Raw genomic sequence first — 26,837 nt, 5'->3', positions numbered from 1 at the left:
GATCGGCAAGCCCTAGGCTCTGTGGTTTCGACCATAGCTCCACTAGCATCCCAGATACCTTGGAGTTAACTTTGGAGTAGACACACATAGGATAGAACTGAAAGCCCCCCCCCCCCAGTATTCTGAATGTGTGAATACAGCTGAACTTTCAAAGCAATTGTTAGTCCTACTGAATTCAATGGGGCTTGCTTCCATGTAAGTGGGAGCAGGACTGTAGTTTTAAATCATACAGGAGTAGAGCTGGAAAAGGTGCTGGTTTTTACTAGGTAACAAATCAAAACTGTTAGCTAATCACCACATTCTGTTCGATTAGCTAACAGTTTTGATTTGTTACCTAGTAAAAACCAGCACCTTTTCCAGCTCTACTCCTGTATGATTCAAAACTACAGTTAGCTAATCACCACATTCTGTTCAAGGGACCCAGGTGGCGCTTGAACCACAGAGTCTAGGGCTTGCCGATCAGAAGGTCGGCGGTTCGAATCCCTGCGATGGGGTGAGCTCCCGTTGCTCGGTCCCAGCTCCTGCCCACCTAGCAGTTTGAAAGCACGTCAAAGTGCAAGTAGATAAATAGGTAAGGTAAGGTAAATGGCGTTTCCGTGTGCTGCTCTGGTTCGCCAAAAGCAGCTTTGTCATGCTGGCCACATGACCCGGAAGCTGTCTGTGGACAAACGCCAGCTCCCTTGGCCTATAGATCGAGATTTGTGCCACATCCCCAGAGTCGGTCACGACTGGACCTGATGGTCAGGGGCCCCTTTACCTTTACCTTACATTCTGTTCACTGCTATAAAGCATGTAGATGGAAAACACTGCCACTGTTAGATATGCATAGACCAGGCATCCCCAAACTGCGGCCCTCCAGATGTTTTGGCCTACAACTCCCATGATCCCTAGCTAACAGGACCAGTGGTCAGGGATGATGGGAACTGTAGTCCAAAACATCTGGAGGACCGAAGTTTGGGGATGCCTGGCATAGACAGATAACTGCAAATAATGGCTGAGTATAGTTCTTTTTCTAAATAAACTGACCTCTTAAAAAGAATAATATTGCAGTACAAGTTATATTCTGAGAATACTTAATGATCATAAAATTACCACTGGATTTGTAGCAGCTTTTGTAATTTCCCTCTCTCCTTCTACTACCAGAGTGACCCTTGTTTACAAGAGCAATTGGTGAGGGGGCAGGAGCTCTATCTATGGATATAATGATAGGGAAGAATGAAACCTCCCTACTTAGAGGCAGCATACTCCCAGCAGCCAGCTACTGGGAACTGGGAACAGGACTTCCCTTCCTATTGATTATCTAAATCACTGGAAAGAATCTTGCACCACCTGTTGTAGCCACAATCTCTGGGACTTTTGGAGTCAAAGCTAATCTAGAACTTCTTAACATTGATACTCCAAGTGAACTCAGTCCTGAGAAACAATTGAGACATCATTGGAGACTCATAACTGGTGCCCAAGCTTGGCTGATGCTATCATGGGCTTCTGTGCGAGGGCAACAATTATATCAGGAGTGCCATCAAAAAATGTATAAATATACAATGTGTGGAATGTGTTGACATCACAACTCTCGTTGCACTTCCCCTCCTTTTCCCCAGGGAGGAAACCACTGAAGGTTCCAGTTGAACCAGGATAAGCAGATTTAGTCAATGGCAAGAACAAAATCCTTACTGTGACCAGATGCAAAACAGGGCAGGGTGCTTGCTTGTGTAGAAGGGGGAACTACAGCAGGTGCTCCTACACCTGCAGAAATTCCTTCTTCTATCTAGTAAGGTGGAGCACTCAGGGAGTCTTATCCCCTTTTGCATGTGGTTCCTCTAGAAATCCCATGGGTAGCCAGATTTACTAAAGCAAATTCCAGCTTTCCAATGTCTTTGGAATGAATTACTCTTCTACCAGGGAATAGCCAAAAAGAAGACATACAGAAGGATAGCAATTTTTTTTCTTCTTCTTTGGCGATCACTCGTATCTGAGTAAGATTGTCTTCCATAAACACGGTTTAGCAATGGGTCCGTAAGTGACTGTAGAGGCCAATTCTGGATCCACATGTCCTTCCACAGTGGGGACATTGGTTTCCGGACAATCCACGGTGTGGATTTGCCAAGCATGCCTTCCTCTTAGCACGTTTCTCCCTTGCGTCCTGAGATCAAGTTTCTTCAAAGCCCATGACACCTTTGGTAAAGGCTGTTCTCCAACTGGAGCGCTCACAGGCCAGTGTTTTCCAGTTGTCAGTGTTTATACTACATTTTTAAAGATTTGCCTTGAGTCAGTCTTTAAACCTCTTTTGTAGACCACCAGCATTACGCTTTCCATTGTTCAGTTCGGAATAGAGTAGTTGCTTTGGAAGACAATCATCAGGCATCCGCACAACATGACCAGTCCAACGAAGTTGATGTTGAAGAATCATTTCTTCCACACTGGTGTTCTTTGCTTCTTCCAGTACACTGATATTAGTTCGCCTGTCTTCCCAAGTGATGTGTAAAATTTTTCGGAGACACCGTTGATGGAATCTTTCAAGGAGTTGGAGATGGCGTTTATAAGTGGTCCATGTTTCACAAGCATATAGTAAGGTTGGTAGTACAATAACTTTGTAAACAAGCATTTTGGTTTCCCTGCGAATGTCCCAGTCCTCAAACACTCTGCACTTCAATCGGGAGAAAGCCACACTTGCAGAGCTCAGGCAATGCTGGATTTCGGCATCAATGTTGGCCCTTGTGGAAAACAACCCCTCTGCAGCACCACTGCATTCCCACATTTATGAACATATCTGTGCTACAAACTTGTATACCAGTAAGTTTGTGTGTGTTTTATGTTCAGGCAGGCAGGCAGGCAGGCAGGCACCCCCTTCCTCCTCTCACGCACATTTTGAATTGTAGTTTAACAAGGTTACTGAGAATTCTCTTCTAGAGACTTCCTAGCCCCCTCCCAGAACTATAGTTCCCAGAGTTTTCTGATGAGTGAAAATGACTGTGTGTGTGTGTGTGTGTGTATGTGTATGTATATGTATGTATGTATGTATATATATATATATATATATATATATATATATATATATATATTCTCATAGTCTAGCAAATTTGGCTATTTCACATACCCCACAGGAGTAGACCAGTCACAATTTGCTACCATAGAATAATCCTGTGGGAGGTTGGATTGCAGGAAAGCAGGCCCTGCCTCAAGCTGTGAGGAGGCTGAGCTCTATGTCACTGACAGTCAGAAGCACAATGTTCTGATTGCCTGGATGCTTGCATAAGAAGCCCTTGAGATTCCAGGGCAAATAACCTCAAAGTCCCCTTACCCCTCAGGTGCCTCCAGGACCACTGGCTGCCACAACACCGACATTAAAAGAGGGCTACGCTAAGAAACGCGGGTGGCGCTGTGGGTTAAACCACAGAGCCTAGGGCTTGCTGATCAGAAGGTTGGCGGTTCAAATCCCTGCGACAGGGTGAGCTCCCGTTGTTTGGCCCCTGCTCCAGTTTGAAAACACGTCAAGTGCAAGTAGATAAATAGGTACCGCTACAGCGGGAAGGTAAACGGCGTTTCCGTGCACTGGTCTGGTTTGCCAGAAGCGGCTTTGTCATGCTGGCCACATGACCTGGAAGCTGTACGCCGGCTCCCTCGGCCAATAATGCGAGATGAGCGCCGCAATCCCAGAGTCGGTCACGACTGGACCTAATGGTCAGGGGTCCCTTTACCTTTACCTTTACGCTAAGAAAACAGTGTTTCACCAAGGACTTCTAGAGAAAGCCTTCAAGTGCCATACAGTACTTGGAAAATAAGCATTTCGCAAAGAGACTTGCAACATGCAAGCTGCTGAATTGGAATCATTTGAGACTCTGGAGATTGGTCTCAACACATTCTGGGAGCAGCCAGCTCATTAACGTAAGTAATTGTCTCTCTTGAGGTGTGTTTTTATGCTATTGATCTTGCTGTGCCTATTCATCACCAGCGGCTGCTTGTGGGGAGTGGATCACTCCCACACTGAGTCCATGTGCTCTAGATGTATAGTAGTGACACACCTGCTGTTGTCTTTTGCGGTGCTTGACCTCTTGACCTTACTTTGTGCAAAAAAACCCCCCCCCAACCAATTATTTTATTTGATTTTTTCCCTTTGTGCTTGGAATATTGTGAGTGCACCCTGTTCTGTTTTCTGGGTGCTAGCCTCAGCAGAAGACAAGGCCAGAGTACCTTGCACAGCTATGTGCAGAATGACATGAGAGCAGAACTCAGGTGTTGCTTCAGCAGTGGCTGCCCACAGACTGGGCTTGAAAGGCTCCCCTTTCTCCCCCCCCCCACACCCCTGTAGCTAGCTCTACCTTCAATAAGAGTTGAGTCTTAAGCAGCCATTGACAGAGCGGGGAGATAGCAGCTGCTGGCACCATGAGTTCTTCTTGCACAAGAATTTATGAGGCTGGACCTGTGGGCACGTCCCTCTCCCTCTACCACTCCAAATCCATGCTCCCATTCCCTGAAAAAGGGTGTCTGAGCCAAGATCATTTCGCATGTGTGTGCACCCCATACACGGGTAACTACTTGACACCTGGCCTGAGAGCAGTACATGTGAAAAGGATCTAGGAGTCTCGGTAGACCACAAATTTGACATGAGTCAACAGTGTGATGCAGCAGCTAAAAAAGCCAATGCAATTCTGGGCTGCATCAATAGGAGTATAGCATCTAGATCAAGGGAAGTAATCGTACCACTGTATTCTGCTCTGGTCAGACCTCACCTGGAGTACTGTGTCCAGTTCTGGGCACCACAGTTCAAGAAGGATACTGACAAGCTGGAACGTGTCCAGAAGAGAGCAACCAAAATGGTCAAAGGCCTGGAAACGATGCCTTATGAGGAACGGCTTAGGGAGCTGGGAATGTTTAGCCTGGAGAAGAGAAGGTTAAGGGGTGATATGATAGCCATGTTCAAATATATAAAAGGATGTCATATAGAGGAGGGAGAAAGGTTGTTTTCTGCTGCTCCAGAGAAGCGGACCCGGAGCAATGGATTCAAGCTACAAAAAAGAAGATTCCACCTAAACATTAGGAAGAACTTCCTGACAGTAAGAGCTGTTTGGCAGTGGAGTTTGCTCCCAAGGAGTGTGGTGGTGTCTCCTTTGGAGGTCTTTAAGCGGAGGCTTGACAGCCATCTGTCAGGAATGCTTTGATGGTGATTCCTGCTTGGCAGGGGGTTGGACTGGATGGCCCTTGTGGTCTCTTCCAACTCTATGATTCTACGATTTTATGTAACCAACATGGTTAAGTCTAATTAATGCATGAAGGGGTTAATGCCATAGAGTAAGCTGTCCTGCCAGGCTTACCTAGGTCACTCCCTCTCACCTTGGGAGGAAGGTAATCAAGCCTCTTACTCCAGTCTACCAGAGAAGCTCAGTGTCTGAGGAGATCTCAGCTGGTTGCTCCAAGCTCAGATCACACGGCTCTAACAAGCCATTCTTGAGTTCCTGTACCAATAATTTGGAACTTTCACCACTTTGTAACTAAAGTAAACACCACTTTATTGCCCATGCAACTTTTTCTGAATGCTGTATGGAAAAGCAGATGAACCTGACCTTTGGAAAGTTTGTAGGTAAACCATTTTTAACTTACCAAATGTGGTCTAACTATGCTGAGGAAGAGGGATATTTAAAAATATGTCCTTCTAAGTCCCTTCCTAAGTTCTAACTCTTTACTTAGCTGCATATTTTGTTGTTTTATATCTCTCTTGGGGTTCTCTACTTGCCTCAAACCTTGTTCTTGGCATCCAGAGAATTCTCCTTGAAATTGTTGCTCTGAAGGCAAAACAGGCCACTCTTTTTGAGTCCCTTAATACAAACGTGGTCAATACGCAGTCAATCTCCCCAATGGACCCTGAGATCATCTTCTGAGGCTCTTCTTCATGCACCCCCTCCGCAAAGAGCTCTGGAGGATGGCAATGTGAGAACAGGCCTTTTCTGCAATGACTCCCTGTTTGTGGAACGCTCTCCCCAGGGAGGTTCACCTGGCGCCTCCATTAGACACATTTAGGTGCCAGGTGAAAACATTTCTCTTTAATTAGGTATTTGGCCGATTGACATTGACACCCTTTCAAAATGTGTTGTAGAAGGGGGGATTTTTGGATTGTCTTTGTGTTTTTATGTGTTTTGTGTTTTTTATATTGCAGTTTTGTGTTCTGAACCGCCCTGAGTTCTACGTATATACAAATTTAGTAAATAATAAGTAGTCTTTGAACAAGGCTGCTTTTAAGCCCTTGCAGTTTTGGCAGACTAGTAAGTAGTGGCACATCATCACCACTTGAGCAAACTCTATTTTTTTCAGGGATCTGACGATGGCATCCTTCAACTATGGCCGAGTGCATAGGCTGCAGCCACAGAGTGGTAAAGGCTTGTCTTCATTTGATATTTGCGAGGAGTCTGAATGGGGCGTTTGCCATAGCAAGACAGGCAGGCAGGTAGAAATGCAATCAGCACAGGAATCATTTCGTGTGGTGAGATGCCATCTCAAAGTCTAATGAACTTGGAGTGTCCAAAGAAAGGCCATACTTATCAATAACCTCTAGCATTTCCTCATTCTTGATTCCATACCTATCAATAACTTGTGGCATTTCCTCATTCCTGATTATATGCTTGTAGAGCAGATAAAACATTTCACTTTTTAAAGAGAGAGAGAGAGCTTATCCCAGGCAAACCAGTCCCATTTTGTTTTGCTGAGTTAGTGTTCCCTTTGCGTCTTATGCTCAAATTGCCCCAGGTGCAATTTAGTCTTTTTCATAATTGCCAGTGCTGGAAAGTGGGACAGCTGATAAGATCTCTTTTTCTGGCCTTATCCAAGATTAATCACAAACAAGACTTCCCTCCCATTTTTCTCACTGGCATATTTATCATGAACTCCAATTTGAGGTCATGAGAGTGAAGAACAATATTCAATGAAATTTGAATTGAACAGGAGTTAAAGCATATTAGGTGTGATTAATCAAGAGCTGCGAGCTACTGCTTGTTTTTAAGACCTGCCATGAAACAGCTTTAGCATGATCTGACATCACAAGGGAGAAAGGTGTGTAAAATTTTGAATGGTGTGGAAAGTATGAGGGGTGGGAATTTGTTCTCTCTCTGATGATACTGGCACTTGCTAGGATGGGGTGAGCGGGGGTCATCCAACAAAACCAATGGGAAGTAGGTTCAGCACAAATAAAGGAAAAAATTTCTCTCGCACAAGGCATAATGCCCCTATGGAATTTATTGTCAAATTATATGGTGGTCACTAGCTTGCATAGCTTTTTAATTTTTTTTCAAGTTTATACATTTCACTATTTTTACAATCATTTTGACATTTCAAAACTTGACTTCCTTCCCCCTCTTTCTGTGGTTCCTTAAATTGATTTTTAATATCTTCTACATATCCAAATTAACTTAATTTGCTCATTTATTCATCTTCTTTAAATATATCCTCTGCAGGTTATTACAATAATCCTGCAAATGTTTTTATCTGTTTACAATTTAGCTGTAAATATTTAATAAACCATTTCCATTATTTTATAAAAATATTGTTATATTGATTTCTTATTCTTCGGGTAAGTTTTGCCATTTCTGCATTTTCCATAAGGTTTTGTATCCATTCTTCCTTTGCTGGGACCTCTGTTTCTTTCCATTTTGGGGCAAGTAACAGTCTTGCTGCTGAGTACCATTGCATATATGAATCAGTTTCTATACAGTTTAGGTAGTTCTGTCCCTATAATTCCCAAAAGAAAAGATTCTGGTATTGTAAAGACCCAGTTCTCTGAGTGCATGTTCTGGAAGTTGGGCATTCCTTTTGGTGTACTGACCTCTCTGCTGCACCAAGAATATGCTGCCAGAGCTGCTTCAGGTCGTGGCAGATGTTCTCCCGGAGACACCTAGATTGGTTGTCCTAGGGGATTTTAACATCCATGCCAACATGACCTTACAAGGGGCTACTAGGAACTTCATGGAAAGCATAGGACTGTCCCTGAATAAGTTTGGCCCAACTCATAGTCGCAGACATGCCTTAGACCTGGTGTTCACCTCTATGGATGTGGGTGATCTGACACTAAGTAAAAGTGAAACAAAATAGGTGCCATGGTCAGATCACTTCCTGGTCCAACTGGACTTCTCTGTGACCCTTCCCCACTGCAGAAAGGTGGGACTGATTTGGGTGGTCTGCCACTTAATGGATCCAAATAGTTTTCAGAGAGTGAACGCTGCCACCCACTCGCCTGCTCTCCTCCAGGCCTGACCAGGGGCAGGGGGGCAGAGCTGCACCAGGCACAAGCAGCTCCTTCTGGCACAGAGCTGTACATTATCAGCTTTTCAGCTGCACTGTTCCCCACCCCCCTTCCAAATCTGCATTTTGTGTTCAAGTGTACACTTGAAGGAAAAAAGCACTGGTCAGAAACTGGCTACCACAAAATGCGGTGTTGAATGTTATTTTAAATGAAATTCAGGGTGGAATGAATACTTCCCCAATAACAAGAGCTTTCAAGGCAGTCATAGCAAGTTTTCTTGTGAGGTGTTTAATTCTGTTCCTGTAATATCTGTTTCTGGAGAAATGCACCAGTCCATAATATCCTTAACGACTCAGGTCCAGTTATCTTCAAGATTGCCTTACCCAATATGCACCTGTTCAACGGCTTTGATTGATGGAACTGAAACTTTTACAGGTGCCACATAATACCCACACTGCATTTGTAAGAACTCTGTCAATTAGTGTGGCGGCAGGAGTACTTTGGAACTCCCTGCCTATTGAGATCAGGCAGGCGTCTTCACTGTATTCTTTCTGGTGCTAAAACCATCCTTATTTAAACAAGCCTACTCAGATGTTTAGAAAGTTTGTATGAGTTTTAATTTGTTTTAGTCTATTCTATTGTGGTTTTAACCTTTTGTATGTTTTAAATTATGTTTGTAATGGTTTTAGTGATGATTTTATTGTTCTATCTTTTTTGTAAACTGCTTTGAGGTTTTTCTGCAATCAAGTGGTGTATAAATTTTGGGAAACAAACAAACAACAAATAATACTAGTTGTGCATGAGAGACAGCAGGTAGGCAACTAATGTCAGGAGCTGCTGAGGTTTTAACCAGGAACCCTAATCTTTGTCAAAACAAAATAAAAAAATCCTTCCAGGAGCACCTTAGAGACCAACTAAGTTTGTCATAGGTATGAGCTTTCGTGTGCATGCACACTTCTTCAGATACACTGAAAGAGAAGTCACCAGACCTTTATATATAGTGGGAGGGTGGGGAGGGGTATTACTCAGAAGGGTGGTGGGAATGGGTGATTTCTCTTTCCAGTCTGGGTTGCTGAATTGCAACTCATTACCAAGCTTAAAACCATGGAGAGACCTGGTCTGAATAAAGACATCGGATTCTTATCTCATTATACATGATAAAGCTTTCTTTAGCCATCTCACCCCTTGCTTTTTCCTGCAAGACCAATTGCAGTCGTTAACAGTCGTTAACGGTCGTCAACAGGTTTATCACTCCTACCAGCCAATCACCCATTCCCACCACCCTTCTGAGTAATACCCCTCCCCAGCCTCTGACTATACATGACAAACTTAATTGGTCTCTAAGGTGCTACTGGAAGGATTTTTTTTATTTTGTTTTGAGTGCGTCAGACCAACACGGCTACCTACCTGTACCTAATCTTTGTGCACAACTGCCCCATGTGGTGACCACCAGAACTGCAAGTGGAAGCATCTTCGGCAGGGGCAGGGTGTGTGAAATTTTCTCAGGCTTTGGGTTGGCCATTGAGCCCTCCTGGATAGAAAAGAAGATAAAGGGCTTCCTAATTGAGCTGGTGCTTGGCATGAGCAACAACAGTTTTCCTTGCTATCATGTTTCAGTATGTTCTTCAGCTCTGACTCCTGGCTTGGTCCCTCGCCTCAAATTCCCTAGCATAACTTGTGGCATCCAGCCCTTGTCTTCAAAGCAGGATCAGTTTCCTCAAAACAGCACACTGATATTGCCTGATGGTTGGGAATGGAAATGTACAAGGACCACTGTCAAGTAGGTACTGCTGGCCATGCTGTTGGCCAGTGGCTGATTGGCCATTGGCCAGCAGGGGCCTCGGACACAGCTTTCATCTTCATTTTTTTTAAGACAAGTGTCTAGCCCTCCTAGAAAGGAAGCCATGAAGCAAAATGTGCATGTACCCTTCTCGGATTTCAGTGAGATGAGCCAGCCCTTCAGTCCTTTTTTCCAATGAGTAAAGTCAGAGATGTGATTGATGAGTGAGTTGTCTGGACACGAGGTGACAGGAATTTCTGGGGTCCCAAACAGCTAATGTTCACCCCTCTCCTTTAGTGCACTTCTGCTCATTTTCTAGTCCTTTTAATTTCTGTAGTTTGTCCTACCTTTTCCCCCTGACAACAACGATGTGTGGGTTCCTCTGAGATCTGGTACTCCCTATAATTTATTATCCGCAAATACTGCTGCCAATAAGTGTGAGTGGATGTTAAATAAAACTGTGAGAACTTTGCAGATAGGCTTAGCATGTCTTCAGCTGTGCAGGAACTGAAGACTCATTAAGAATCCACTGGACAATCAACTTCCAGTGCAATGGTGTGCATGTTTATCTATCTCTAATGGGGCACATTCCCAGGAAGGTGGGCACTGGATTGTAGACTAGACTTTGGTTTAAGACTGGCATTGGGGGAAGGTATGAATCAGCTATGTGGTGTGCAGAAATTTTGGGGACCTCCACTCCACCTGCAAAGAGGGCATAAATTTGCACATGCAAATTTTATGTAAATATGTATCCTCTTCTGTGAGTGGGTCAGAGAACCCCATCCACATACAAAGTACTGGACCAGGAAATTCTGTCCCCCCACCCCACCCCCCTGTACAGGACCAAATGTACACCAGCCATCAAAGCCTGTATAGCTGGTAATAACTTTTAGCTAGCATATTATTAGAAAACATATTACCGGTAACTAATTGAGGATAAGTATATCAACAACCATAGTAATGTTCATGAAAGTTAGATTGCCAGCAGCTAAAAATGATTATAGTGCAGCCATGAATGCTCATGGAAGTTCAGTTTCAAGACCAAGCCTCTTATTTCCAGGCAATGCATACGGCAGTTTGTGAAAGGGTGCTGTGCAAGAGTACAGTACAAATGGAGACTGTACTTGCAGAAACAGAGTTGTAGAACATCCAATTCTCTAACTGCTGGCTCGCTTGTACTGTAACAGAGAACGTATTGTTTATCTCCTTTATTGGTCAGACAATCTAGCAGTAGCTGGAGAAATTCTGCCCGCTTTTGCATTTTAAATTAGCAAACATTTTCTTAGTAAACTTCCATAACAGATTGGTAAAGCAGGTCTTTCTGTTGTGCCTATACTTTAACATTCATTCCTATAAAAGTTGATGAGTTTCACAAAATCTCTTTATTTTGCAGTTTGTTTTACCCATTTATAAGTATATAATTCCAATATTTGTTTACGTATGCATATCTATCTACAGGTGAAACTCGGAAAATTAGAATATTGTCGAAAAGTGCATTTATTTCAATAACACAACTTAAAAGGTGAAACCAATATATGAGATAGATGCATGACATGCAAAGCAAGATATGTGAAGCCTTTATTTGTTGTAACCATAATTATTTGTCGTTAGGTGGGTTAATTATAAATGTAATGTAATTAATGAAATGTAATAGCGATGTTTATTTTTGTTATTTTGTATTATTGTAACTATTTGTTTTATTACTGTGGAATTTCCAAAAGAAAGCATTTGTAAAAATTAAAAGAAAAAAATAATAAGTTGCATTACTGAAATAAATGCACTTTTTGACGATATTCTAATTTTCCAAGTTTCACCTGAATTTTCTATCTGATTTGCATTATAATATTCCCTTCATTATTTATTTTATTGTTCACTCTTCTAAAATATCTCCCAAGTAAAGGGAGTTCACTATTTAAGCCTCATTGCTCTCAGTGAGTAAGTTAAGCACATGTCTAACTCTCTCCTATTTTAGTAAGTGGAACTTAAAGTGCTCAAATTTGGCTGGGTCATCACTGGTAAATACTGGATTTTGAAACAAGCTGTGTTTCTGTTATGTGATAGACACTTCTCCCAGCACAAACTGCTACTAGGTTGACAGAGAGAGTGTGATTCTTTTGATGGATTTCACTGTCCTTGACCCTGGGATCCTCCTGGACCTGGATCCCCTTGCAGGGTAGTGGGTAGGCCACTCTACTTACATGGCTCCAGTTATTCCTCAAGAGCAGGCCCCACACAGACCAGACCAGACCAGAGATCCATCTAGTTAAACATCCTGTTCTCCCAGTGGCCAACCAGATGCCTATGGGAAGCTCACAAGCAAGACATAAGCACAATAGCACTCTCCCAACTTGTGTTTTGCAGCAACGGGTATTCAGAGACATCCTGTCTTCAGTACTGGAGATAGGACACCATCATCATGGCTAGTTGCTATCAGAGGCGGAGCAAGGTGGGGGCGGCCTGCCCCAGATGTCATCCCTGAGGGGGGTGTGACATCGCCATGCCACCCCCCGGGACACTTGGCACAGGCGGCGCACCCCCAGCACACACCCCTGATGTTTAGTCAGAATCTCATTTCTTGTAACCTGAATTCACTGTTTCAGGCCCTATCCTTCAGAGCTTCCTCCACCCTCCACGTAACAGACCTTTAGATATTTGAGGATGGCTGTCATATGTCCTCTCAATCTCCTATTTTCCAGGCTAAACATACCCAGCTCCCTCAACCGTTCCTCATAGCACTTGGTTTCCAGACTCTGTATCATGTTGGTCACCCTCCCCTGCACATGTTCCAGCTTGACAACATCCTTCTTAAATTGTGGTGCCCAGAACTGGACACAGTATTGCAGATGTAGTCTGACCAATGCAGAATAGTGGTACTATTACTTCTCTTGATCTGGACACTAGACTTTTGTTGATGCAACCTAGAATAGTGTTAACTTTTTTTTTGCTGCTGCATCACACTGCTGACTTATGTTAAGCATATGGCCTACTAAGACCCCTAGATCCTTTTCACACGTACAACTAGCAAGCTAGGTGTCCTTCATTTTATCTTTGTGAATCTAGTCCATCCTGCCTAACTGTGGAACTTTTCATTTGTCTCTACTGAAATTCATTCTGTTAGTTTGGGCCCAGTTCTCCAATCTGTTAAGGTAATATTGCAATTATGCCAATAAAGGTTGAATGAATGAGTAATCTTGAATCTTGATTCTGTCTCCTGCGGCACTGGCTACACCTCCCAGTTTGGTGTCATCTGCAAATTGGATGAGTGTCCCCTCAACACCTTTATCCAAGTCATTTAGAAAGACATTGGACAACAAGGGGGCCAGGACAGGACCCTGCAGCACCCCACTTGTCAACCAGCTACAAATGCACCTAACAGTCATCTAATTCAGACTACATTTTACCAGCTTCTCCACAAGAGTATCATGGGGGAACCTTATTTCTTTTTCTTCTTTTTTTGATGGAGTAACAAGCTTGGTGGATCAGGAGAATGTTGTGGACATAGGGTATCTTGATTTCAGTAAGGCTTTTGACAAAGTCCCCCATGATACCGTTGCGAGGGAGCTGGTAAAATGTGGATTGAACGAGGTAACTGTTAGGTGGATTTGTTGCTGGTTGTCAGGTCCAGTGGCGTAGCGGGGGGGGGGGCATTGCCCTGGGCACATTTTTTGGAGGGGGTCTTAGTAGCCATAGAATACTTTTTCAAAGTGCTCACAGACTGACTGTCAAATTATCTGTTCTAGGACCTTTCCTGGTATTGATCTCAAGCTCACGGATATTTTCTTGGGTCTTCTTTCCCTCCACCCTTTTTAAAGTTGGGGACAACATTTGCCCACCTCCAGTCTGCAGGGACCTCACCTGTTCTCCAAGAATTCTAAAAAGATTATAGACAGAAGCTCTGAGATTACACCTGCAAGATCCTTTATGACCATTGGGGCCCTGGAGAGTTGAATTAATTTAAAATAGCTATGTGTTCCCTTACCACAGGCTTCCTCAACCTCAGCCCTCCAGATGTTTTTGGCCTAAAACTCCCATGATCTCTAGCTAGCAGGACCAGTGGGTCAGGGATGATGGGAATTGTAGTCTCAAAACATCTGGAGGGCCAATGAGGAAGCCTTCCTTACCACCTCTCTTTGTATAGTGGGCTGCAGCTCCCTCCTTGCATGTGTTAGCACCAAGACTGGGCATTGCTTTCCTTTTGGCTGAAGGCAGAGGTGAAGTAGGTGTTGAGCAGTTCCCAATAGCATTTCTCCATCTTCTCCATGCAAGGGACCTACTACTTGCTTGTTTGTCCTCTTGCTTCAAACATAAGCTGAATAAATGTCCCCCCCCATTTATTTTTAACCTCTCTTGCAAGTCTGAGCTCATTCTGAGCTCATACCTGACTTTCTCCCTGTTTACTCTTCCTTCACGATTTCTCCCTTTTTCCATTTCTTATGCATGACCTTCTTAAATCTCAGATCCTGAAAGCAGCCTAAGATGCTGGGTATAAGTAAATTTATTGCCAGATACTGGGCAGTTTATGGAAAACGTACCAGTGTCTGATGATTGTTGGAAGTATTGCATAATAATAAAGATAATGTTTGACCAACATGACCTTGATATGATCCAGCAATGCACTTAGGTTCTTTCAAATATATGCTGCATTACAATCCTGTCCTCATAATGAATGAAAGTCAGTTTAGGCTATTTCGTTTTTCTGACACAAGAAACTGAATTGATAACACACACGTCCGACTTCTAGACAGAATCATATTTTCCTGCATTCAGCATATTTTTCCATGTAGAAGACACCCCCATGTATAAGACAACCCCTATTTTTGGAGCCCAAACTTAAGAAATAAATAATTGCAACGTTCTGTGTATAAGATTACCCCCAATTTCAAACTTATTAAAAAAAATTTTGGGGGGGGAATATAGTCTTATACATGGAAAAATACAGTATCTAGGACTAGCTTTCAAACAGCAGCTAACAAGTTAGATACAGTAACTTGTTTTCCCAGTCCGTGGATTGTTTCCCTCCATGTACTCCATACAGTAGTAGTAAGCTACTGTGTGTCCAAAAAGGCAATTGAATGCTGCGTGTAAAAGTTTTGGTACCTTGTGTCAAATTTAAATCATTTTTTTTGCACTTTCTGAGCCGTAGAACAAAGCAAGTGAACGGGATCAGGTGAGCCTTAGCCACCGCTCAACAGATTAAGTCCACTGAACTCAATGGGACTCCAATACATAGGACTGTATTGGACTTAACTTCCCTTCCCCTTTTTTTCTTTCAATTGAAGCAGATGGAACTTCCATTCTAAGAAAAACACACACGTTCTAAGAAAACACAGTTTCACAACTGCAAAGAGACTAAAGTAGCAATAAAGCTAGCAGAGATTCCTTCTCTCCTTTTGGCTTGCTTCCCTCCCTTGGCTTCTCTGGCTCCTTCTTGCCTTTGTCTCCTTCCTTGGCGTGTGAATGCAGCTCCCCGCCCCCCCCCCTCCGTTTGTGTAACCGAAGCTCTCATTTCCTGGTAGAATCCTCTTAAAGAGGCAGGACAGAGCAAAGCCCAGACAAAAGGCCATTGTGCTGCTGCTTCCCTCACCTTTCCGCATCTATTCGATTTTTAAGCGAATCACGTGGTGCTGCTGGCTCTCGGAAAGTGCGCTTCTCAACAACTCCTTCCTTTTAAAGGAAACACTGATTTTGCGGAAGTTGGGGCGAAGTCCCCCCCCCCCCGCTGAGCTAGATGCGCCGTCCAGTCGGATCCAAGGCACATTTTACTCGGCAGGCAGAGGAAATGCTGCGAGGGATTCCTGCTTGTACTATTCCACCACCGCGTTTAGGCTTGCAGCCGGCCCCTCCAAACTCAGCGGGGTTTACTCCCAAGTAGTACCTCTATCTATTATTGCAGCTTTACAAGTCGGGTAGATAGGATCGCGCCCTTAGCCTGCACGCGCAACACCCGACAGTAAGCCCTACTTGGCAGCCTCTGCGCAATTCTACGCGTATGTCTCCGAAGTCAGTCTCCCTGAGTTCCACAGGATTTGCTCCGTGTTGAGGACTGCAGCATCATCCAGTAACCTGATATGCTAGGTTTGCAGCAGTAAACTGACCAGACCAATCCCCGTGCATCTCCTTGCGCCGTTTTCTCGTTTCCTCGATTGAAAGTGGCATTATTGTAATTTTGCTCCCATTTCCATGCCAGTCTGGAAATGTAAAACAAGTTCGCCGTTCACTTCAGCAGTTTTTTCCACGAATGTGAAGCGCGCTTTTGTGACTGCCGATCCTCCTCCTCTCTCACACACACAAGATCCCTTTTATTTATTTCCCTGTAATCTGAGCTAGGTCCCCCCCCCCGCTTTCTAAATTTCCTGGTGGATCCGGCTCCTTTAAGAGGCAGAGCTCAGTGCTGGGAACTCGCGTCACTTTTCAACCCAGAAACTCTCCAGATCAATGAGCGAAGAAGAGCCGCTTTTCGCAGTTCTGCCTTTCAGTTTCTCTCTTCCAGGAAAGGGAGAATTCCCACATTCACGGGGCAGAGAGCGCAAGAGGGGGAAGGGACGGAATAAGAAGGAACAAACTGCAGCTCTTCGGGAGCACAAAACACTTTTTTTAAAAAAAAAAGAATCAGAAAAATCAAATTCCCGTCCTCTTCTTTTCGTATCTCATCAGAACAAAAAATGCAAAACTGAAGCATGCAGGGCGCATCTCCCCAGGCAGAGATGGGCTGCAATCCTTGTGGATTTGTCTTTCTGGAAAGATGATCGGAGGAACTTCTTAAAACGCCTGCGGTTGGCTGGGAAAGGATTTCTGCTGGGGTTGGAGGAAGAGGAAAGGAAAGAGGAAAGGGAAGAAAAAAAAGAAAGACGAGAACTTCCTGGTCTCTTTATTTCCTCCTCTTCTGAGACATGTCTGAGGGTCCTGGCCAGTGTTGTATCAAGGTAAAAGCTCGTTTTTAAAAACCCTGATTTAAAACGTACTTAGAGCTGATAATGTATGTCCCCCACCCCCCGAAAGTAAAGATGCAATTGTGTATTTAATCCTCGGTCGCTTTAAGGAGTCGCCTAGAGCGGAAATAAGCACACGGGGCTCTTAATTTTCTTCCTCCTCTGGCTTCGGCGAGACTCCCTTTCCTATAACCTTGGGTTTGTTTCTTCGTCTAAAAAAGAGGTCGACCCTGATCCGTCTGGATAAACGGAGGGAGAAATCCAGCTTGTTTTCTGTTTATTTGCAAGGCGAGTTCTGGGGGTTTACTCTTGTTACACAGCTGGTGCGTTGCTTTGCACAGGGATCTCTGAAGTCAGCATGAGGTTTCTGTAGTATTCGGAGGAGAAGTTCCTCCACACTCTCAAACTGCAATTCTTAAGTAAAGCTGCTGCAGTTTAAAAGAGATGCCGCCCCCCACCCTTTCTAAATATAAAGCCGTTTATGGCAGGTTCCAATCCTGAGCAGCGTATGTATGTTTACTTGATAGTAAGTCCCACTTGTTCCGTGGGATTTACTCCCAAGTACATACAGTACAGAGTTACTTGTAACCTTACTTCTGAGTGGCTGTGCAATGTGATCCTTTTCCTATTTACTCAGAAGTAAGCCCCCTTCAACTCAGTGAGACTTGCTTCAGAGTAGAGGTATGTATGTTTGCAGCCCCAAAGGAAGGGGAGCTGGTTCTCAAGAGCTCTGTGTTTTGAGCTTAACACTTTTTATAGGGTGCCTTACTAACGTCCAGCATCAGGTGATAAGTCTGAGTGACATTCTGACAGCTAAAAGGCTAATGTCAAAATTATTTTGAGATCACTATACAAAGGAGGGAAGGGAGAGGAGTGAATGTGAAACAACCTTTGTCAGCAGCTTATTTTTAAAATGTCAATTGAGCACTATGGTGCTATTACTACATACATTTGCTACTTGATTAATTTACTTATTGGTTGCCTAGAATGGATAGAATTGGCACTGCTGCACATTTGTAAGAATACAATTGTTTAGTGTGCCAGTGGCTGCACTTTGGGACTCCCTGCCTAGTGAGATCAAGCAGTCGCCTTCACTGGACTCTTTTCAGCACCTGATAAAAAGCGTTCTTGTTTAGGCAAGCCTACCCAGATCCTTAGAAAGTTGAGGTAATTTGAATCTGTTTTAGTATTTTAACTTTTTAATGTTTTGAAATAGGGCTGTGAATTTTTCTCGGTTTAATTTTTTAAAAATCTTTTTGTAAATGGCTTTTAGGCTTTTTACAATCAAACAGTGTATAGATATTATGAAATAAAATAAATAAATAAATAAATAAATAGAGGGGGACTGTTTTGTTGTTTGATATTTCTGCTGCAAAGTTGCATTTCTTCCTAACAAACTTCAAACTTCCTTCAAAGTTCTCTTGAACATTTGACAGAATAGGTTGTTCTGTGTTTAGTGGCCATGGGGTTCATTCAGATTATGAAAAAGGAAGCATGGTTTCAGTGAGCTAATTCCAAAATTTGCTTTTGAAAATATTTGAATATACATTTCCATTTAGCCAGAAAGGGCATTGTCACATCTTAAAAACATTTAACTCTCTGTACTTTTTTTTTATAAAAAAAAATCCAGCAATGTATTTATCTCAAAATTACTGATGCTGTAATCCTGTGCACTCTTGCTTCTAAGTGAGCATGTAAGTTGCTAGGCTGCTTAGGGAATAGGTCCCATATACCGTAAAGTGGATGGTTTCCCTCTGAGGAAATATGCTTCAAATCGCAAAGCACCAATTTCAACATACAGTAGTCCTTCCTCTGTTGTGAGATGTATTTCCCAGGGGACATAGATATGGTTGCACCAAGGTCATAAATACAGATTGAATATGTACCACAAGTTTCTACTCAGTTTTATTGCAGGAATGGCACAATTTATCTCTTCCGAGAGCTGTTTTTCTGCGGTGGCCAATTCATATTTTGCCACACACACACCCCGAACCTTCCCCAGATGGCCTTAGACAAGCCATAGTTTTCAGCCTCAGTTGTCTCATCTGTAATATTGGGCTACATCTACTTTCCTACCTTTTAGAGGGGTGGCTTTAAAAGATTACTGAAATAATGATAATATTCCAAATGCTCCATATAAATGCCTAGTATTACTGTTTATCTCTGAACATGTGCAGTAGCATTATGTGGGGAATTTAATTGTGTAGCCTGATCCTATCTACATTTATTGAAAAGCAAGTCTTCCTGATTTCAGTAGGACTTACTCCTAGTAGGTATGTATAGGATTGCATCCCAAGGTATGAGCACTCTGAAGATGGTTATTTCTTGGTCTGTTGAACAAGCATGTGGTGAAATGTCTCATTTTTAGTAGCTCCTACATGCCCTTGGGAATCTTCCACCTCCCACCCAACCCAACCATGCTTGCTTCACCCTGCAGTTATCCCTAATAATTGCAAAGGTCCATATACGGGCAGCAAAGTTCCTTTTTTATTTCCCAGATGATTTTTTTTCAGGACAAGTTGTGTTGCTTCACACCCAAGATTTCCTTTTCAACATGTTCACTCAAATAAACTTAAGGTTCTATGTAATGTCTCCATCTTTAAGAGGGTGGCATTTTAGGGATGGGTGATCAGTAGCAATGAAGCTTGAAAGGAAGGGTGTTCAGTGCCTGAATATTGCTTATGGTGCCTGCTGACTCTTTACAGTATTACATAGCAGCTGAAAGTTTCACTTTCAAACTGTTTTATGCTCTCCAACTGTATTAAGTACATATTTCCCCTTATCTTTCCTTTACCATTCTGGGGCATTTTTGAATTTTAAAAATTCATTTCCAGGTTCAGCATGTATAAATGAGGAGTTCCCCCCCCCCTTTAAAAAACTTTTTCAAAAGAGGCGACTTTACAGGTGAAGGGGACTTGGTTGAACAGAGGCGCTCGAGAGGCAGGTGTTTGTCCTGGATCGTCAGCAAGTAAAATGAGAAATTGAGTATTTGGGGCATTTCTGTAAAAAGAAAAAAAAAAGCTCAACAACTTTCAGGGTGCCCTGGCGCCCTGCAAGATAACCCAGTTAATAGTTCTCCTGACATCCCATCTACCATCCACCTCTTTGCCATCCTGAGCAGCGATGAGGCTTCTGAGCTGTGCCAAGGAATTCCATGATGTCTCTGCTTGTGTACAGGGGACCTGTGGAGGGCCTCTCCGCTCTGAGGGGTACAGAGTTAGGGATGCCTTCTACACTGTGGAATGGCTCCTTATACAAAGGTTACAGACACCAAAATGGAATGTCTAGTTGCCTGGGCAAGACAGCTCTTATGTTTTGAATGATGGACCGACAGTAATTGATTCTCAGTTAAACATCTGGCTAGTTCAGATGACAGCCTTGAGCCAGGTTAAGAGTTTAAAGAAGAAAAGTCACTTTATCCAGGAACAGTCCACATAGGCACATTTTGCACCTGGCTATTGGCCACTTGCGACCAAGCAGAGATGCCCGGGCACCAGGCAGGCACCTTGACATCACCATCTGGAGGTGCCTGCCTGGGGATCCTTGGATCTGGACTGCTTTCACACACTAACAACGCATCCTATAGAATTCTATCTACTATATTTTATCTGCACAATCAGAACAAATTTCTGATTGGAACCAAAAGCTTGTATTGAAAAAGATGACTTTCGAGCTGTCCGGCCCCAAAATGACAACTAGGCATTCCATTTTGGTGACTGTAACCCTGGTTTAAGGAGCCATTTAGTGCCTAGCTGATATATCTGCGTTTCTAACACTGCCACATATATTGGCCTATTCTGACCACCTCCTTTTGGGTGATTGCTCCTGCTCAGGCTGCACAGAATGCATTTTGCTTCCAGAAATTCCTTCCAATTGTGCAGATAAAATACAACTGATATAATTCTACAGGCTGGGATATTAGTGTGTGAAAACAGTCCCGATCCAATGATCCCCAGGCATGCATCTCCAAATGGTAGAGATGTCAGGTGCCATGCTGGTACCCAGGCATCTTCATTGGCTTGCAAGCAGTCGAGAACCAGGTGCCAAATGTGCCTGGTGCCTGGCAAATTTCAAAAACTGCTGTCATACAGGGCAGTTTCAAAGTTGTCATTAACTCCCCCCCCCCCACCTCAGATGACTGTATGTGGTAAATACCTAGTGCATAGCATTTTGGTTATACTAAAATTAATATGTTAAATGGTTTTTAATCACTCCATATTTCACCTGCTTTAAATCTAAATAATATAAAGAAACTCCATGCTGTTGAATTATCTTAAAATATTTACAAGTGTTGTAAATTTCTGAACCAAAACATTAGATCAGGAAAAATAAGCAATAAAGCACCCTTAGTATGGCTTAAATGATATTTATTGGAAGTTTTCCAATAAATAAAATTTTCAAGTACCGTATATTCCGGCGTATAAGACGACTAGGTGTATAAGACGACTCCCAACTTTTCCAGTGAGAATATAGAGTTTGGGGTATACTCGACGTATAAGAGATACAACCCGGCGTATAAGACGACCCCCGACTTTTGAGAATATTTTCCTGGGTTAAAAAGTAGTCTTATACGCAGGAATATACTGTATATAAGTTTTAAAGCACGCTAAGGGTGCTTTATTGCCTATTTTTCCTAATGAAATCTTTTGGCTCAGACAAACATGAAAAATTAATGTGCCACACTTACCGTTTACAAAATTAAAAGTTATATATGACCAATATGATCTCAATCTGTTTAGGGGATTCTTTCAAGTTTTTCCAGAAAACCACGTTATTGTCTGGCATAGTTCTGCGGGTGATCACTGCTTCATATTCCTAAGCTATTGCGGCAGGAGCAGGATATGACAAGGGCAAATTTGAAACTGCTTGCCTGTAGGGCATCTATTTCAGCTGCCGTTCAATGTTTAACTCAGGGTATGTAAATCCTGCTGCTCCTGTCTGGAAGCCAACACCCCACTTGGTGTGATGTTTGGAAGCCTCTTGGCCACATGTGTGAGTCTTGCAGAACTCAGCACCCCCTTGCCACCACCTGCCTCAAAATTGGCAGTGCACGTGGTAAGGGATTGTCAAACATTACTTACCCTTTGTGTGTTTTGCTACTTGCTCTTAGGAAACATATATTTATTGATAAAATTTGTATAATACTGTCTTCCATCTGAAATTTTTTAGGGCAGTTCATTATGCTGCAGGTTCATCTCTCCCTGTTCGCATGTGAGTCTGCTTTGTGCAGTAATATGTATAGTATAGCAGGCCTCCATCAGGTCCTCTTGTAAGTCTGGTGTGCTGTTACTGCAGCAAGCGGTAGCTTCCCATCTGTGGAATGGCCTCCCCATTGAAGTGAATATCACCCCTGTTTTATATTATTTTAGAAACCAGGCAAAAGCTCACCTTTTTGTCAGGCTTATGGAGGCTGATGAGTTAAACCACTTTAATGATACTTATGATAACATTTTTTTTGGTCTCCATTTTCAAAGTGGAGATAAATGATAATGGTTTGCCATTCAGGTTGGTTGTAGGAAAATTATGATGTTTGTGAAGATCTTCCACCACATAAAATACTAATGCCTAATTGATGAAGGCAGTGGTTGTGTGATGTTCGACATGTGTAGTATATAAATGATATACTGCTTTTCTTGAATGAAGTTGACTTAAGAAACTAAATCAGCAGTATCCACTTGAGAGCTTTCTGGGAGGCAACTTAATAAAATAACTGTTCTGATCTAGGATATCCCAATTACAGTAAATGGAAACCTTCAGTTCTTTATAGAACTCTTTTTTTATCTCAGAGCAATTTTACAAATTATAAGCGGTACACTCCCATGTCCCAAACACTGTCTATCTATGCGCCTTTGTTCTCTGAATGCTGTGTGGAATATACTATTGAGATTAAGATTCCTCGGGGCTTTGTATTACCAGCATATGAGCAGCTTTCTCTAAACCAGGCATCCCCAAACTTTGGCCCTCCAGATGTTTTGGACTACAATTCACATCATTCTTGACCACTGGTCCTGTTAGCTAGGGATCATGGGAGTTGTAGGCCAAAACATCTGGAGGGCAGCAGTTTGGGGATGCCTGTAATCTAAACCTTCCTCCCATCCTTGTGGAATAGTGGCTGTGTCTTGGACAGCAGCTGTCTTCAGTTAGGGCACCTGAGCACTGTTAACTCTGGCTACACATTGTTTCCCTGAACTGGGGACACCCAACTTTTTCACCCTTGGGGTTCAGCTCTGCTTTCCAGTGAGCAAAGTTTGAAAGTAGACAATGCCAGCACCACATAGACAGGTCACTGGGTTTCTGTCCTGACATTTTAGGAATTTAGCTGCCTTCTCAGGTCTCCAGAGGAAGCAGTTAAATCTTGGGGCAAGGAGTCTGGATCAAGTAGCAAAGCCATTTTCTGCTGTGATTTAAAGTCCCTTACCCACCCAGATGTCCATCTGCACCCTTTGTGTCCTAGGATCTAAGCTTCAGGACAGTTAGCAGTATGAAAAAATAGCATCATGTCTGACCAAAAGAACTAAATCAGCACATGTCCCTGCTTTGCAGTACTGAAAACTCTTACTGTCAGTAGTTCTTTTCCCGTCCTTGGAGATGTCTTCTGACAAAATTGTGAGCATGATTGCCTTTATTAAGGTTACAGCTTCCTCCCTTGGTCTCTAAAAGTTAAATGTCTGCAGGTAAGGTGATGAACCTGCATGTCAATGCTGGCATATTGACATCCTTCTCCTTGGTTCTGTTTTGTGGGCTTTCCATGGGCATCTGGCTGGCCATTGTTCATCTGTGAAGGGCACGTGTTGTCACCTGTGTCTTTTCTGTAACTTAGGACAAGATGGAGAGCACTCTTCCGGTTTATGACAGCTTTTTTTTTGCCTGGAGGAGATTCTTATTTGCCACAGGCAATTGTAGCTATTTACAAGTCTTCAGGAAGAGCTCTATGGCTACTGGGCACCTGTTATCTGGTGTGCCTGGGGCATTATTTATTCCACATGAAACCCCAAAAGAGCTGTGACGTTAACTATACTGGTAGTACCGTATTTTTCACTCCATAAGACACACCTTTTCCCTCCCAAAAAGGAAGGGAAAAAGTCTGTGTGTCCTATGGAGCGAATGTGAGAGCCAGAGCCCGTGCAGAGTCAGAGCATGCGCAAAAGCCAGAGCAAAATATTTTTTTCTTGTTTTCCTCCTCTAATAACTAGGTGCGTCCTATGGTCAGGTGCGTCTTATGAAGCGAAAAAAATACGGTATATTTCTTGCTCCGTTGTGTGGTTTTAGAGAACCATTTTGTTTTTCCTTTCCAGTAAAAATGCTAGTAGGGTTTTTACCACACATTGATTACAGTTGTGTAGAGTTGTTAGCTGGCAGAACTGTCTTCTTCTTGCCCTGGACTATTGAAATAGGAAGAAGCAGCTGAGAGAGATTCCAGTCATTGTGATCTACCAGTATTTAGCTGCTGCTATTTCACGATGTTGAAAAGAAAGTATTGCCCAGTCCTAGCATTAAACTAAATCATCAGAGGGTTGTGCTAATCAGAGTGGAAATTTGCTTGGCTATTTCCCCTGTTGGGCTTCCAAGATGAAACATGTATGCCAAACACATAAGGCAAGATTCACTGAAAACCCTTCCTACAAGCAGTGGGCGAGTTCTCTAAACCTGAAAGAAATTAGAAGTTATTTTCAATTAAAAAGTAGAGAGCAAGGGGAAGGAATCCCGTACATTTTTATTTAATGATAAGCAGGTGAGCTGTTTGTACTCCCCCCTCCCCTCCAATCACATGAACCCTAAGAAACTGTGTCAGAGGTTTGTACCAAATCCCAGCTCACTTGCCATCCAGCAACCCTTTCACAAGTTTCCCCCCTGCCAGCAAGCAGGCCCTGGTTGCGAACAGCGGCTGCGTGATCCGTGGAAGTCATTCACTGTGCATTTAACAAGATAAGTGAGCCCCTGGCAGGGGGTGGTGCTGTGGACCCCCTGGGTATGTTCCGCGGACCCCCAGGGGTCCCCAGACCCCTAATTGGGAACCACTGGTTTGGTCCAACTAATGCAGGTATGTCCAAAGTCCATCCTAATCTGGCCCGCCGGTCAATTTAATCCGGCCTCTGTGGCAGTTTATTTCCTGGGTTAAAATCCTTAAAAAAGCTGAACGGCTTTGGTCGGCCCTGATGCATGTTAACTTCATCAAATCTGGCCCTCTTTGAAAAAGGTTTGGACACCCTATATCACATGTGGTGGACATGTGAGAAAATTAAAAATTTTGGGGGACAAATTTATGAAGAAATCAAAAAGATCCTAGGAATAACATTTCAAAAAAGACCTGAGGCGCTACTATAAAGCATAATAGGGAAAGAAATACCGAAACCAATGAAAGAAATATTTCTTTATGCGACTGCGGCGGCCAGGATTCTGGTCGCCAAAAGTTGGAAAGAGACCGAGGTTCCTACAATTTTGGAATGGCAAGCTAAACTACAAGAATTGGTCGAAATGGCCTGTCTAACTAACAGCTTCAGGGGCAAATCAAAACAAAATTTTGCTACAAAGTGGGAAAAGTATAAGATATACGTAGAAAAATATAGTAAAGGTACACTGCCTATATTAGTACTGGATTGAAATTGAAGATTGGCGAGAAGAAGCAAATGACTGATAGCAAATTATTGATGCACTAAGGATTAAGAACGCATTTGACATCTGATATAGAGAAAGGTATTATGTTACGTACGTTCAATGCTATAAAACGTAGTATAATATGTTGGGGAATGACAGGAAGTCCGAGGAACAAAACAAGTTGAAATATAGAAGATTAATTAGGCCCACCTCCCCATCCCACCCCCCTACACAGCACATAAACCCTAATAAAACATACACATATAGAATGGAAAAATAATAACGTTAATAAAAAACAACAACAGCAAAACGATTTGGAGAAATAATGACTTTATTAATATGGGTGACATACAAATTGTAAGTGTCATCAAAAACTAGTAAGATAAGTAAAATTGGTGAGATGGGAGTGGGAGGGGAATGTGGACGGGTGGGGATGGAGAGGAGGGGAATGAAAGGAGGGGAGGGGGTAATAGTTTATTTATTGATTTGTAAATTGATGTAATAGAAATGTATTAGAGATATTTTGGATTGAGAGTATGTATTTTGTGTGTATGTTGAAATGTTTGTTGTTCTCTGTTTTTGGCTGTGTGAGGATTATAAATAAAATTTATTATTTAAAAAAAAGAAAAAAGAAAAAGGTTTGGACACCCCTGAACTAAAGCATCCATGACAGATGGCCACCCAACCTTTGCTTAAAATCCTCCAAGGAAAGAGAGGCCACCACCTCTCGTGGGACACTGTTTTCACTGTCAAAATCCTTTCTGATGTTTAGTTGGAATCCCCTTTGCTGGATCCTGGAATTAGAAGGTGGCTCAGGTGTACAGCCAATCCCCCACAACTCATTAGAATATGTTGTCCTGCAAATGCAAACCATTCTTTTAGTCTTCCTATTGCAGGGCAGGTTGAGGTGATGATGTGCTGTGGCTGAGAGGAAAACTGGAATGTAGTCTGGTATTTATGGAAAAGAATTCTACAGGATTTGTTGCTGGTGTGAAAATACTCTAGATCCAAGGATCCCCAGGCATGCAGATGGTGGAGACTTCGCAAGTGCAAAAGGCTATTGGCACCTGGCAAATTTCAAATACTGCTGAGATGGGAAGTGCTGGGAACAACACAAGCAATAGTTCCTAAAAAAACAAAACAAATATCCCCCAGCCCCTCCTTTCCCTTAGCTGTACTTGTCAAACTCAAATCAGCAGGACCCCCCCCCCCCCCCGCTTGGGATCTTTGCTAGAGTATTCGGGGAGAGCTATGGCCCTGAGGAGGTTTTCATCAGTCAGTGACTGTTCTACTCGCCTTGCCCCGTCCT

The 26,837-nt window shown here is 42.9% G+C and overlaps 2 protein-coding genes across 3 annotated transcripts in view; both read left to right on the top strand.

The window, feature by feature from the left end:
* TTC38 (tetratricopeptide repeat domain 38) overlaps positions 1-26,837 on the top strand; it is a 155,678-nt gene that overhangs the window by 75,480 nt on the left and 53,361 nt on the right. The gene's annotated exons all lie outside the window — the stretch shown is intronic.
* The window catches only part of ETV6 (ETS variant transcription factor 6), a 125,160-nt gene continuing 114,076 nt past the window's right edge, over positions 15,754-26,837 (top strand). For both annotated transcript variants that reach the window (XM_060275160.1, XM_035137312.2), the window contains exon 1: positions 15,754-16,927. In XM_060275160.1, the coding sequence (XP_060131143.1) occupies positions 16,895-16,927 (33 nt within the window). In that variant the 5' untranslated portion in view covers positions 15,754-16,894. The remainder of the gene's footprint in view (positions 16,928-26,837) is intronic.

The sequence above is a fragment of the Zootoca vivipara genome, chromosome 5 (assembly GCF_963506605.1).
Source record: "Zootoca vivipara chromosome 5, rZooViv1.1, whole genome shotgun sequence".
Classification (NCBI taxonomy): domain Eukaryota; kingdom Metazoa; phylum Chordata; class Lepidosauria; order Squamata; family Lacertidae; genus Zootoca; species Zootoca vivipara.
Note: the sequence above shows the minus strand (reverse complement) of the source record. Positions and strands in the feature narration are given on the sequence as shown.